General features: G+C 38.0%; 1 protein-coding gene across 4 annotated transcripts in view; it reads left to right on the top strand.

The window, feature by feature from the left end:
• Window positions 1-15,414, top strand: part of CSMD3 (CUB and Sushi multiple domains 3) — a 712,079-nt gene that overhangs the window by 685,424 nt on the left and 11,241 nt on the right. For all 4 annotated transcript variants that reach the window (XM_066990669.1, XM_066990670.1, XM_066990673.1 and 1 more), the window contains 3 exons: window positions 7,482-7,593; window positions 8,984-9,163; window positions 13,352-13,417. In XM_066990669.1, the coding sequence (XP_066846770.1) occupies window positions 7,482-7,593; window positions 8,984-9,163; window positions 13,352-13,417 (358 nt within the window). The remainder of the gene's footprint in view (window positions 1-7,481; window positions 7,594-8,983; window positions 9,164-13,351; window positions 13,418-15,414) is intronic.

Below are 15,414 nucleotides of genomic sequence, written 5' to 3'. Positions count from 1 at the left end.
TTTCCTGGTTCTTTACACTTCTCTGGATCATCAGGTCTTTGACTTCAGCCCTGTGTCGGTTGTTGCTGTTAGTTTCAGTTTCACCAGGAAATGCTTGCGTGAGAGAATTCTAATTTTGACTTTTATTTTCTTTTTTCTTTTTGCTCTTTTTTGTATTCTTGATTCACTTGGGATTACTTGTAATGTTTCTAACATGCTTTTACACACACTCACACATACTGAAATCTACTCTACATGCTCCATTTTATCTATCATAGATAATTCTTTGTTACTCCTGAAACCTGATTTTGTCCAGGACTGAATTTCTTTAAATGATCGTGGATGAGTTGTTCATATCACAGAATAAAAGAATCATTTAGGTTGGAAGAGACCTCCAAAATCACCCAGTCCAACCTATGACCTAACACTAACAAGTCCTCCACTAAACCATATCACTAAGGGCTACATCTAAACGTCTCTTAAAGACCTCCAGGGATGGTGACTCAACCACTTCCCTGGGCAGCCTAATCCAATGCCTAACAACCCTTTCAGTAAAGAAGTTCTTCCTAATATCCAACCTAAACCTCCCCTGGCACAACTTTAGCCCATTCCCCCTCGTCCTGTCACCAGGCACGTGGGAGAATAGACCAACCCCCACCTCTCTACAGCCTCCTTTAAGGTACCTACAGAGAGCGATGAGGTCTCCCCTGAGCCTCCTCTTCTCCAGGCTAAACAACCCCAGCTCCCTCAGCCGCTGTTCGTAAGACTTGTTCTCCAGACCCCTCACCAGCTTTGTTGCCCTTCTCTGGACTCTCTCAAGTACCTCCATGTCCTTCTTGTAGTGAGGGGCCCAAAACTGAACACAGTACTCGAGGTGCGGCCTCACCAGAGCCGAGTACAGGGGGACAATCACTTCCCTAGACCTGCTGGCCACACTGCTTCTTATACAAGCCAGAATGCTGTTGGCCTTCTTGGCCACCTGAGCACACTGCTGGCTCATATTCAGCTGCCTATCAACCAGTATTCCCAGGTCCTTCTCTGCCAGGCAGCTTTCCAACCACTCATCTCCCAGCCTGTAGCTCTGCTTGGGGTTGTTGTGCCCCAAGTGCAGGACCCGGCACTTGGCCTTGTTGAACTTCATACAGTTGGCCTCAGCCCATCGGTCCAGCCTATCCAGATCCTCTGCAGAGCCTTCTTACCCTCGAGCAGATCAGCACATGCACCTAACTTGGTGTCGTCTGCAAACTTACTGAGGGTGCGCTTGATCCCCTCATCCAGATCATTGATAAACATATTGAAGAGAACTGGCCCTAATACTGAGCCCTGGGGGACACCACTACTGACCGGTCTCCAACTGGATTTAACTCCACTCACGACAACTCTTTGGGCCTGGCTACCCAGCCAATTTTTAACCCAATGAAGTGTATGCCAGTCCAAGCCAAGAGCAGAGAGTTTCTTGAGGAGAATGTTGTGGGAAACGGTGTCAAAAGCCTTACTGAAGTCAAGGTAGATAACATGCACAGCCTTCCCCTCATCCACCAAGCGCGTCACTTGGTTACAGAAGGAGATCAGGTTCGTCAAGCAGGACCTACCTTTCATAAACCCATGCTGACTGGGCCTGATCGCCTGGTTGCCCTGCAAGTGCCATGTGATGCCATGAGGTCCCCAGTGCCAAGCCTGTGTCCCATTACTTATCGCATCCACACCTGCAGTCTTCTTCACAGCAACCTGTGTTCCCATTTCTCATGGCTATCATATCAGTGCCAGGCTTATGTTTCTCTATACTGCCACACATTAGTGGTAAATATCTCATTTTGCACGATAGCTACCTGTTACTACTATGGATATAAAGCTGTGGTTGTACCATACAAAGAGAAAGAAAAGTATACAAATTAGTCACAGACAGTGATTAGAGGAAAAAAATGTTTCAGTTCATCCAAGTTAAAAAAATAACCAAAAAATGTTCCAAGGATATCAAGACAAGTTCTGAGAAAGGAAGCCTGTTAAGCTTCCCAGAGGTCTTGCAAACTCAATAGCCTGGTGCTAGTAATACAGCAATACCGTAGTACTGGGATACCAATGATTTAACAAGTTATGTTTCCATTCATTTAAGTGTGATGCTAAAAGCTACTGAAGAGAAAGGACAGACATTGCCTTAGTAGTTTGACATGGATTGCAGGGGATGGAGAAGCTTGTTAGAGTATCTTCATGTTCTTTGATAAATTAAAGACCAAGAAAATCTGATTCTGGGGTAACACATGACAGCTAGAAATACCTTGTATTCTTATACAGAATATAAGAAAGAAAAAAAGAAAATAATTATATATTATTATATGTTACTATAATATTTTGGTTAAAATATATATCTAAAGTACTATCCTATTTTTAATAAGTGGTGGTTGCAGATTGTGTTTATGCGTTTTCTTTCCTAATTACTATATCTTCTCTGTTAGGATATAGCAAATACATGGTCTTTGGTTCTCAGCAAAGGAGAAGTTAGTGATATTGAATAGTTGAATATCAAAACTATAACTGATACAATGGAAGAAGCAGCTATGGAACAGAGACAATCCAACAGCATGCAAAAAAATATTTTTCATTTTTGTTCTCCCCCACCACCCCTTCCCCAGGATTGAGTACAAACACTTTTACACATAGAATCGTTCCTCCCTAAAAACAGAGATTACAGATTTAGATACTTAGGCTGTTTCTTCAGCTCTTCCCACCAATACTTCTATACAATGTTTATAATGAATTGAACAATACAGAAGATCTCAACACAGAATTTTTGAGTCCATGGAACACAGTATTGTAGTGCCACCTGGTGCCTCTGCCATGACAGTAATGACAGTCTGCAAAGCAGACTTCCCAAAAGGGAGTTCTACACTAGAAAACAATTACTTGTAATTCTCTTCCTCTTCTTCTTCCTCCTCCTCTTCTTCTTCTTTTTTCTTTTTTTTTTTTCCTTTTCTTTTTCTCTTCTATCAGGGAGACTTATTCATTAATTTATTCATTAACCTGCTATTGAATATCATGATAGCAATTCTAATGTCTTCATCATAAGGTCAACTGTTGTATCTTTGGTGCTACTTTGTGGACCTACATAAAATGGTTATATAGTACAATATAAACTGACATCTAGTTTAATGGATGGTTTGTTGCTTTGTTTTGTTGACTTACTTGTTTGTTTAAAACAGAAAGAGGAAATGAGGAAAAGGGCTTCATTAGTAGTTACTCTTTTGGATAGAAAAGGTGCTATTGCAACAGCTGATTGCGAGACCAAGTTTTTAGTTATTATTATTATTATCATTTTTAGAAAATGAAGAATGCTAGCGACTCAGTCTTTCCTAGGCTCTGGTTGGCAGCTAGAGCCATAGAATCACAGAATCATAGAATATCTTGAGTTGGATGGGACCCACAAGGATCAATGAGTCCAACCCCTGTATACTGCAAATTAAAACATATATCTGAGAGCATTGTCTAAATGCTTCTTGAACTCTGGCAGTCTTGGGGCTATGACCCCTTCCCTGGGTAACCTGTTCCAGTGCCTGACCACCCTCTTGATGAAAAAACATTTCCTAATACCCAATCTGAACCTCCCCTGATACAGCTTAATGATGTTACCTCATTTCCTATCACTGGTCACCAGAGAGAAAAATCAGCACCTCCTCCTCCACAGCTCCTCATGAGGAAGCTGTAGATCAGGCTGAGGTCACCCCTCAGTCTCCTCTTCTCTAAGTTGAACAAACCACGTGATCTGAGCCACTCCATATGTCTTGCGCTCTAGATCTTTCACCACATTTGTTGCCCTCCTTTGGATGCTCTCTGATAGATTTTTGATCTTTCTTACATTGTAGCATCCAAAACTGCACAAAACTGCACCTTGAGGTGAGGCCACACCAGCACAGAGTAGAGCAGGACAATCATAGAATAATAGAATCATAGACTGGTTTGGGTTAGAAGAGACCTTAAAGATCATCTAGTTCCAACCACCCAGCCATGGGCAGGGACACCTTGCAGCAGACCAGGTTGCTCAAAAATCCCAGCCAACCTAGCCTTAAACACTGCCAGGGATGGGGCATCCACAACTTCTGGAGAACCTATTTCACTGCCTCACCTCCCTCTGAGTAAAGAATTTCTTCCTACTATCTAATCTAAATCTACTCTCTGTTAGTTTAAAACCATTACTCTTTGTCCTATCACTACAGTCCCTAACAAAGAGTCCCTCCCCAGTTTTCCTGTAGTCCCCCTTTAGGTACTGGAAGGCTGCAATGAGGTCTCCTCAGAGCCTTCTCCAGGCTGAACAATGCCAACTCTATCAGCCTATCTTCATAGGAGGGGTGTTCCAGCCCTCTGATCATTCTTGTGGCTCTTCTGTGAGACTCACTATTAGACTCACTCGAAAAGGTCCATGTCCTTTTTAGATTGGGTGCCCCAGAGCTGAATGCAATACTCCATGTGGGGGTATTGTGAGAGCAGAGTAGAGGGGGAGAATCACCTCCCTCGACCTGCTGGCCTCAACTTCTTTTGATGCAGCCCTGGGTATGGTTTGCTTCCTGGGCTGCAAGTGCACATTGCCAGCTCGTGTTGAGCTTCTCATTAACCAAGTTCAGATTTTCATCAACCATCATCATCTCATCAATTGCTTCCCTTGACTGTCTAGCAATGCTGTGTCTGATGCACCCCAGGATGATTACATCATCTGGCTTTCTTTGGTTAACAACATGGATAACTTTGTCATAAAAGGAAAATAAGATAGTTAAACAGGGTTGACAGTTGAACAGCCGTTTCCTTATCTCACTGATGTATTTCTAGTACTGGGCTAACAAACTGGTCAAGTGAAGCTATATATTAGACAGAGATGCAGTGAAGATGAGTTGTATACTCATCTTTTTTTTTTGTGGAAAAATTTGTGTGCATTTCTTGGTTCTCTTCAGGTGGAATGGTTTATCTTCAGTGTATCTGTCCAGCCAAGGAGTCAGTTCATAAAGAACTAATCCAAAGTCATGAATATGACAGCTAAAGAAGAGAGAGAAGTCACAGAAAATTGGAAGAATACAACTTCTCCATTTTTCACTATTGCACTGTGTCCTGTAGGTCTAAAGACTTTATGGACATAATTTTCCAGCCCTTTCAACTCAAAAAGTATCAACTTTTTGGTTCAATTCTAGATGAGTAGAATTGTAATATGCTGAATTTTACTGAGTACACTCAGTACAGTTTTTAATCTATTGAGTTCTTATTTCTCTGAAGAGATTTTATACAATGAAAAAAATATATTTTACATAATACCCTACTTAAAAAGTGCTAAATGATTGACTCCAAAAGTAGCTGAAAGTTTCAGGATTGATGTTATCTGATTGGTTTAATATTGCCCATATTTAAATGATGTTGAGCTAATCTATGAAAGATAATCCTAAGAACTGTTGAACACTAAAAAGATTATTATTTTTTTTTAAGAGCATATAGCACATAAAATGTTAATTGGAATAAATTATGTAGTTTGACTAAGGAGTTAAACCCATAGAGCAACTATTCCTGGAGTTGCTATTGACTACCAGAGCTTGAATCTCTAATTTACACTTTAGAATTATGTATCTGGAAACGAGAAGTCAGATATCTTTTTCTCATTGGCTTCCATGATGTATAGCTTCTCCATTTCACAAAACAGTCAAGGTTTGTTTTTTTTTTTTTTTTGTTTTGTTTTGTTTTTTTCTCAAATACTTTTTTATTCAGGAAGATCACAAAGTCATTTTTGAAAGAATAAAGTGGAAAGAAAATTAAATTACTATTCATATTAAGCAACTACATTTAACAGTTGCACTAGAATTGCTGTTATTTTGGTGGGAGGGGGAGGCAACTGTGGGGAGGAGGAGTAGGAGAGTCCTGATTTAAAAAACAGTGTCAAAGTATTGTCTTCCTTGATAGGTAAAGATTAAATAGGGTAGGTGTTCATTGTATAGTTGCAAATGCAGATTGCTTTGTTAGATGACTAAACTGAACAAATCTTTTATAAGACTAGTACTTCTTGTAAAGTAATATGTTGATGGTGGTTGTTTTAACTAAGGTCTTTATCACAAACAAATAAACAAGTAAATAAATAAGTTAAAGAGTACTTCTGTTTCTGTTTGGTGCAACTTAAACTGTTAGTGTTTTCTCACTATGTGCTTAATCGTGAAAGTGATTTAGTATATTTTCTTCAAAATCTTTTAAAAGTAATTACATAGTCCAGTGAGCACTGTAAATAAATAAATAGAGACAAATTTTAAATCATACACTGTGTCGATTAGCTGCTATCTGTATTTCATGCATTTTTATTAAATTTCATTCTGATGAGAAGCTTGAGCTGGAAAGAGATAGTACTATAAAGTTTCAAATGACTATGTGTAGTAGTGAAATGCTGTTTCCCAGGATTAAGCTGTTGTGAAAGCATCTATATTTTACCCTTGGCATCAAATTGAATCAAACATTTTACATTTAAACAATATTTTAAATAAATAAATAAATAACCACATACAATTCAAACTTTTCAACTTCTTGTTTGAACATAAGTGGATAAATATAGTAATATCGGTGACTACAGAATAGTACATATGATCTACACACCTTAATATTTGAGTCCTCCACTCACAGCATGTAACAGACTACTCCCCAAATGATGTCCTTAAAATCTAATTTCCCTGCATTTGATCAAAATTGGAAATTGTTTGCATTTTGATTTATATTGTAATGACTGAACATGTTGAACAAGTTATTCCAGGTTATGTTTATGCCCAAACCATTACTGACTAAAAAATTATATTTTATATTTTATAAAACACAAACCTATAATAAGAATAATAATTAAAAACTAATATCAGATGTATTACTATTATAAATCATATTGTATTTACATTCTGGTTTCTATTATGTGTGTGTAAAGAAAGATTCTTTTTTTTATCTCTTGTGATGAAAAAGGAAAATTAAAATATTTTAGGAACCTTATAGTTTCTGAAGCATGAGATAGCATTGTTGACAAGCCCTTGTATGTTCTAATGAAAGGTTTCTCATTATAACTTGTGAATTCATACAGCATTCCACAAAGGTGGCTCTAGTTCACCAAATGTCCAGTAGAATCTATTGCCCGTTACAGCTCTGTGACTGTCCTGGTTTGCTGCCAGATTTCCTAGCTCGGTCATTTTTTAAATTTTTTTTTTTTAGCTGGCAGAGGAAGTCCAGACCTGGAAAGTCATCTCATGCCAGAGAGATCACAGGACACACGGATTTGATTCTTATCCACAGAGGATTTTGGTTTGTGGAGAGAGTAATTTTAATGAGAATGAAGCAATTCTTTTATCTCATATCAGTATCCTATGTGGATTGAATTTACTTTTTACAGAAAGGGTACCACAATTTATCGAGCCTGTATTATGTGAGGGAGTTTGCTGTCAGATATGGAAAAAAAAAAAAAAACAAGGTTATTTCCTCATAGCAATATAACTGTGCTTTCTACTTTTCAACAGGTGGGAAATGTTGTTCAATTTCAGTGCAAGAAAGGACATCTTCTCCATGGATCAACAACACGAACTTGCCTTCCTGATCTTACATGGAGTGGAATTCAGCCAGAATGTATACGTAAGTATTTGATAGGTGGACTACATTTTTATGCTAATCCTAAAATTATTTGTTAATTTCTTTCTCTCTTGGCTACTTAGTTACAGTAACATTTCTATAAAGGTACCATATTTTTAAATATAGCTATTTTAAACTAAATTTATTATAAAGTTGCATTATTAGTTTACAGCAGCTAGAAATGAAAAAAGAAATTTTGTAAAACAATTTTTCTATAATAGCCTGTAGATTTGTAAAAAAGAAAAATAATGAGAGTATCAGTGTATTGAGTCATATTAAATCTGATCCTTTTTGAAGCACAGACAGCCCATTGACCAGAGAAATAGTGAAAATAATAAGTTTCTATCTAAGAGAGTGCAACCCTTCCAATGAAGAGTGTGCAGAGTCAGGAAGAGGTGGCGAGAACAGGCCATGCAGGAAAGCCATAGACAATCCTACCTTGTACTGGACTAGAAATTTACAATCAGGTCTAGCAAAGAGTTTGCACTGTTTCCCAATTAGGTACTCAGGGTATTTTAAGAAGGAAAAAAAAAGAAAGTTTTTTTTAATTGGAATTTGTTAAATCTGAAATGGAGAGAATCTTCTTACTTGCATACGGCAGGCAACATTTCATTTCTTACATCTTTTACACTTCATAGGTAATCTTTCTTGTTCTTCAGCAAGTCAGCTGTATTTTTTCTGGAAACAGTCTCACCTTATAAGGTCTGACCTTACAGAAAAACTTCAAAAAGCAGTGCATGGTGAGCATATCCACAGAAGAAAACAGTATTGGTGCAAACAAACAGTATTAAGCAAACACCTAATCAGTAGCTCGGTGTATTGAAAGCCAAGGTCTGCTCATACTCTGGAACTATGCTGTTTTTGAGATAACACAAGGCTCTCAGACTCCGGTGGTTGTTAAAGATGTAAAACACTTTTCATGAGATTAGGGTTGGTAATTAATTTTTGTGTATGATAGTTAAAACTTGCCTCGCTTACCATTCCACTTTGACCTTTCATAGTATTTTCTGAAGTGACCCGTTTATTTACTATTATTCTATGTCACAAGTCACATAAGTCACAAATCAGGATTGCTTTTTACTATGATAAAATGTGTTTTGTTTGTGTTCATGTATGCAGATGAACAATTTTAGATGTGCAAGGGCGCATTTAAACTGGTTCTTTGTCTTTTGAAGATGGAAAAAACACTTTCAAGAATGTATTTATAGTCTCAGGACAATAAATCATAGACTATACAATAACTTCTAAAACTATTTTTTTAAAACATATTAATATGTTATTTTTATTGAAGCTTTTTTCTTCATTAGTTACCTTTCAGAATGGATATTGATATTTTTTTTCCAGAAATATTTTGACCATTTTGACTGAAGGATATTTTATCTTTTCTTTGTAGCTCACAGCTGTAAACAACCAGAAACACCATCTCATGCAAATGTTGCAGGAATGGATCTTCCCTCACTTGGCTATACATTGATTTACAGTTGTCAGCCAGGCTTCTTCCTGGCAGGAGGATCAGAGCATAGAGCCTGTAGGTCTGATGGTACATGGACTGGCAAAGTTCCAGTTTGTGAAGGTAAGCTCTTCTGTTTCCCACTGCATCGCTCATCTCTCACATTTCAACAGTTTTCTTTACTTGCAGTCTAATAAAATGAGGCAGAATGGTAAGGAGAACTAGGAGGGTGAACATCTAATCCTTTGTCAGTTGTGGTTAATGGGACAAATGCTTTCATGTACTTGTGTTTCATTTGCATGCACAGAGGTGTCAATTCCAGATATAATTCTGGGGACCAGGTTGACACCTGCTTTTAAAGTTCTGACTGAGTCAGGTGTGGTCTACATTCTGATAAGCTCAGTGGAGTAAGGACCTCAATGTTTTTGCACATACCTATTAAGCCTAGACAAGGGTGAGTTTATTTAAAGAGACTGTGTCAGCTGCAAGACAGCTATGACAATTGCAATATTAGAGAAGGATGCATACTAACTCCAAGCAGGTGTCTAAATTACTGCATGGGATTAATCCATAGGGTTTATAATTATTTTGTATTCATATGTGAGCAATATACTACTCACAAACAAAACTAATTTATTTACTTTGCTTTTCCAACATTCACTTTTTTTAGGTTTTAGATTTATTTATTTTTTCTGTGTACTTTGTCTTGTGGTGGCATGGCATGAAAAACCTCATGGCAAAATCATGATGAGAATGGTATTTTTCATGTGAGATAAGAAACATCCTCAAGTATAGCAACTGTTTGGAATTCCATTTCCTGAATAATTAAACTACCTTTCAGATTACTGATACATAATGTTCCAGATGTAGTTATCACCAGGGCTTTTATGGAGCCATTCAGAGGCTATATGACCAAATGCTGCCACTTGGAAGGGGAATTTACTTCACAGGAAGTTAATATTTTGTATTACTAAAAAAAACACAAACAGGTGTCCTGGCATTAAATGCCAGGCAAGTGCTGGGGGAAAACAGAGCAGAGTGTTGGGAAAGGGTGTTAGAAAGTAATCTGCCAAGAAGCTCATGACTTGATTAGTACTCTGGAAGTGTTATAGCAGGCCAAATGTACTTCGTGGGTTGTATTTCAATCCAAGAATTTTCTGTTGATTATGTTGAAACAAGTCATATTAACTGTCTACCTGATAGTGAGAAACCTTTATGAGAATTAAAAACAAAACAAAACAAAACAAAAGAAACAAACAAAAAACAGGTAACTATGAGTGTATCTACCTTGTCATGTAATGTAGTTTCCCAATGTCCTGAGGAAACGTTATTGAAATGAATAATTTTTAGGCTCAGTGGTCTTGCTTCTTGTCCATGTTGAAAGGTAAGAATGAGCAACAAATTGTAATGAATTAACTAATGAGATAAAGGAAAATGTCTCTTAAATATTTTCAATCTCACCTATTACACAGATGGGTAAATCATCCCTCCTACAGAAAAGAGGACTACATTAGGTTGTTCACCTGTGATGGTAAACATCTCAAAAATAAATTGGAAAGGGATGAAAAGGAATGAAGGACTCGGAGCTGAGATCTATAAAAGGATCTGTAGTGGAAACGAAGCAGGATTTTGAATCTTAAATACAAAACTGATCTTTTGAAAGATTTGTTTAGCAAATGCTTGTATCTAGAAACTTGAACACCATAGATAACATGCTTTAGTTTTCATCTTGTATTTAAAATTTCAGTTCTGAACTTGACTAGAAATGTATCCACTTTGACAAGGCCGATTAACTTGAAGCTGATTGTACTAAAGCTCTTTGGAAACTATGATGCAGATATTTCTAACATGAGTGATGCAGACAAAAAGCATATGCTGTTGAAACACACCCTCCAAATCAAACATGTTCAATGAAGTTCAGCAAGCTTCTTTCAAAAGAGAGAGGAAATAGAGACCAATCAGTAGTAACAGCAATCAGCAAGCCATGAGAAATTTAGGTTGAATTCTGCCCTCCTGTCCTCCCTGTTTGCCAATTTTAATCTATATACCAAGAACAAGCCTTTTGTAATAAGCTAAAAGTTATTCTCAGTGCTCTCAAGAAAAATATTCTCAGTTCTTCCTGATGAAACTTCCTGCTATGCAGAACATTCCACTCAGGGAAAGAAAAGTTGCTTTTCTTGTCTAGTTTTTTAGAGTATTGACCAGAGAGAGAGAATAACTGGTTTCCAAGCCAAGATCCAAAATGCAAAATGTTTAAATAACCACTGGAACAAGGAATGGAACCTAGCGCTGAGAGTATCTTACAATGGAAGACAGAAATGTGTGACTTTATACCCCAGTGAATACAAATTACTGTCTGGAAAATAAAATAGTTTCATTTGAAGGAAATGTCACTTCCCTATTGCATTTACTGCATCATGACATGTGCCTTTGGCATGGTCTCCCACAGTATTCTCCTGGAGAAGCTGGCAGCCCATGGCTTGGACAGGTACACTCTTTGCTGGGTTAGAAACTGGCGGAATGGCTGGGCCCAAAGGGTAGTGGTGAATGGAGTGAAATCCAGCTGGTGACCGGTCACCAGTGGTGTTCACCAGGGACCGGTGTTGGGGCCCATCCTCTTTAATATCTTTATTGATGATTTGGAAGAGGGAATTGAGTGCACCCTCAGTAAGTTTGCAGATGACACCAAGTTGGGGGGAAGTGTCAATCTGCCAGAGGGTAGGAAGGCCCTGCAGAGAGACCTGGACAGGTTGGATCAATGGGCAGTGGGCAATGGGATGAGGTTAAACATAGCTAAGTGCCAGGTCCTGCACTCTGGCCCCAACAAAGTCATGCAATGCTAAAGGCTTGGGACAGAGTGGCTTGAAAGCTGTGCAGAGGAAAAAGATCTGGGTGTGCTGGTTGATGCTCACCTGAACATGAGCCAGCAGTGTGCCCGGGTGGCCAAGAAGGCCAACGGCATCCTGGTTTATACCAGGAATAGTGTAGCCAGCAGGACCAGAGAGGTAATTGTCCTGCACTCTGCTCTGGTGAGGCTGCACCTCAAGTGCTGTGTTCAGTTTTGGGCCCCTCACTACAAGACACTGAGGCCCTGGAACATGTCCAGAGAAGGGCTATGAATCTGGTGAAGGGTCTGGAACCCAAGTCCTATGAGGTGCAGCTGAGGGAACTGGGGCTGTTTAGTCTGGAGAAGAAGAGGCTCAGGGGAGACCTCAGTGCTCTCTACAACTACCTGAAAGAAAGTTGTGGGGAGCTGGGGTTGGCCTCTTTTCACAGATAACGAGCAATTGAACTAGAGGGAATGGCCTTAAGTTGCGCCAGGGGAGGTTTAGGTTGGAAATTAGGAGATGTTTCTTCTCAGAAAGAGTAGTCAGACATTGGAATGGTTTGCCCAGGGAGGTGGTGGAGTCACTGTCCCTGTGGGTAAATACCCACAGGGAAAGGTTGGACGTGGTGCTTAGGGACATGATGTAGTGAGTGATATTGGTGGTAGGGGGATGGTTGAACCAGATGATCTTGAAGGTCTTTTCCAACCTTAATATTCTACTATTCTATGATCATCTTCAGACTTTCTGCTTTAGGCAGGAAAAAATGAAATTCAGGTCTCCGACTTCTAGCGCTCAAATCACCTGAGCAGTTGTGGACAGCCTCATTTGTTTCTTTCTTTCTGCTGTTATTCGTTAAAGAAACAGTGATCTTCTCAATTTTTAAGAGATTGAGCATGCATCTTTGGGTTTTCATTCCTCAACACAAGTTGTTTCTCTCAATACTGCTGAAGATAATTAAGTCCTGAAGAGGAACGTGATTTAAAATGCATTTGTCTCTTCACTGTTTGGTGTTACATTGCTTGTACAGTCGAAGTACTGTCCACAGTGCTATTTTATATGAATCCCTATATATATACATATTATAAATATAAATACTAAATATACATATGTAAAACGTAAAACTTGCCTTAGATCAAATATTAGAAGACATCTCACATATTAGATGCCTAGTCCAAGACTGTGAATTCTGAAATGTGGATTCTGAAGTGAATGCCTGCAGTGTTGGGTATTAACAAATGACTTGGTAGCATCTGGGTAACTTTGAAAATTTGGCAAAAATGTGGCAACAAAAGAAATCAATGTGTACGTGCTCCTGTGATACTAAGGCTCAATATTGACTGAAATATCATTTGTGCTTGGAGTTTGAAACATCATCTTCAATCCTGTGGAACAAGTGAATTCCATTATGGAAATTATTTTTCCTAGTTTTTGAGTAACCAATTTGCTCATGCTTTGTCTTTTTGTCATTCATTCTTTCTAACAGCTGGTTCCAAAATATTGGTGAAGGATCCCAGACCAGCTTTGGGAACACCAAGTCCCAAATTAAGTGGTAAATCCTTTCACATGTTTATAGTTTTAAACAATATTTCTGTAGAAAAGACAAACAGAATCAATTTGTGAGACTGCACTGAGTGACTCAGAATGAATAACGTTTTTTAAGAGAGAATAAAGTATTTTTAAGAGAGAAATTTCCTTAACTAAAATTAGCCTTTGAATTTATCCCTATTATATGCCTACTGATATGAATAAAGATTTAAAAAGTAGTTTTTTAGGTTAGTTTTTTGTAATTTCTTTTTTATTATGTTTTACTTAGCTTCATAACTGTGTTAACGATATATTGCTTGGTATGCATGTTACTAGTTTTTTCATTTGGAAAATTTTTGTACAATCCCAAGTAAATTGCAAATAGAGTACATAAAGATCCATTTTCCTGAAACTGGGAAAATAAGTTGCAGGCGTAACAGGTAGCAGTATCAGATTGTTTTCACCATGCAGTTTCCTTGCTTGTAGCTTACAGGCCCAGTATGCAGGTGTTATGTTTTTATGGGTTTACTTTTCAAAAAAATGCCTGTATATATACACAGATAAAACTCCAGGAAAGCTATATAGGGAAGACACCTTATGTCTGTGGCCCATAAAATAAACAGTGAAGGAAAACTATCAGGTATTCCGGTGTGCCTCACTCTTGAATTTTGGGACATCCTGAGAGAGAAAGGAGCAAGTATTCCTGTGTGCTTATTTGACGTGAGATGCCAATGTACACGCTAACACAGAACTTTAAATTAAAGAAGAGTAACTCTAAATGATATGAATATGCTGATTATTGATGATTTGTTATAAGGCTAGTTTTGATATATTGTCTATATTGTCTTTGGAAAGTGTAGTAAAGACATTCTAAGGAACCTTCAATTTCGTTGTTTAAATGGTATCTCATATCTCATGTCAAGACTTTGAAGATTTGCATTTATCTGTATTGATGTATAGGTAACATATTACTTTTGAACAATACTGTTACTTAAATGAATCATTTTACAGTCGGCTAATGACAAATTTTAAATGTAAATGCATAAAGCCATCATATTTATTCTCCCTGCAGCCTGTGATCTTTTTTTCATTTTTAAATTAGAGGAATTTTATTTTTCTCCTGGTGAAGCTCATAAAGTTTTAAAGCATTTGGAGACAAGACAAAAATTCTTATACATATTCTTAATTAAATAAAATATGACTACATAATAAAGAAGTTGGTTATAATCTTATAGTGTCATACAAATATGTTTAGAAAGATTGTAATATTTAAATATATGTTAATTTCTGCAAAATTTAATCCTAGCTGTATGTCCCTCCCTGTCTGTGCTAGCATATTCTGCAGAGAAAGAAATCTGGTCTTTTGGTTACAGCCATTAAATTAGATTTTTTGAAGTTAGTTTTATTTTAAAAGATGTTCATATTTAAGGAAAGGAGCAAATGAAGGTACAGCTGTGGTTGTGTTCTTCAGTACAAATACTTTTTCTTCATAAATGTTAATGCCAGGTTTGTATGTTTTATATGTGAAGATAAGGCTTAACAGACTGAAGGTGCTGGTGAATGAGAAGCTTGACATGAGCTGGCATTGTGTGCTTGTAGCCCAGAAAGCCAACTGTATTCCGGGCTGCATCAAAAGAAGCAGGGCCACTAGGTCAAGGGAGGTGATTCTCCCCCTCAGTGCTTGTGAGAGCCCACCTGGAGTCCTGCGTTCAGCTCTGGGGTGCCCAGGAAAAGAAAAACATGGACCTGTTAATGCAGGTCCAGAGGAGCGCCACAAATGATCAAAGGCCTGGAGCACCTCTGCTATGAGAACAGGCTGAGTTGGAGTTATTTAGCCTAGAGAAGAGAAGGTTCCAGAGACACCTTATAGAGTCCTTCCAACATTAAAAGGGAGATTTTAAGAAAGGTAGGGAGGGACTCTCCATTAGAGAGTAGTGACATGATAAGGGTTAACAGTTTTAAACTTTGAAAGGGTAGGTTTAGATTAGGTATAAGGAAGAAAATTCTTCACTATGAGGGTGG

Source organism: Anser cygnoides, chromosome 2 (genome assembly GCF_040182565.1).
Source record: "Anser cygnoides isolate HZ-2024a breed goose chromosome 2, Taihu_goose_T2T_genome, whole genome shotgun sequence".
NCBI classification, from domain to species: domain Eukaryota; kingdom Metazoa; phylum Chordata; class Aves; order Anseriformes; family Anatidae; genus Anser; species Anser cygnoides.
The sequence above is the reverse complement of the archived record's forward strand: the minus strand, read 5'-3'. Positions and strand labels throughout refer to the sequence as shown.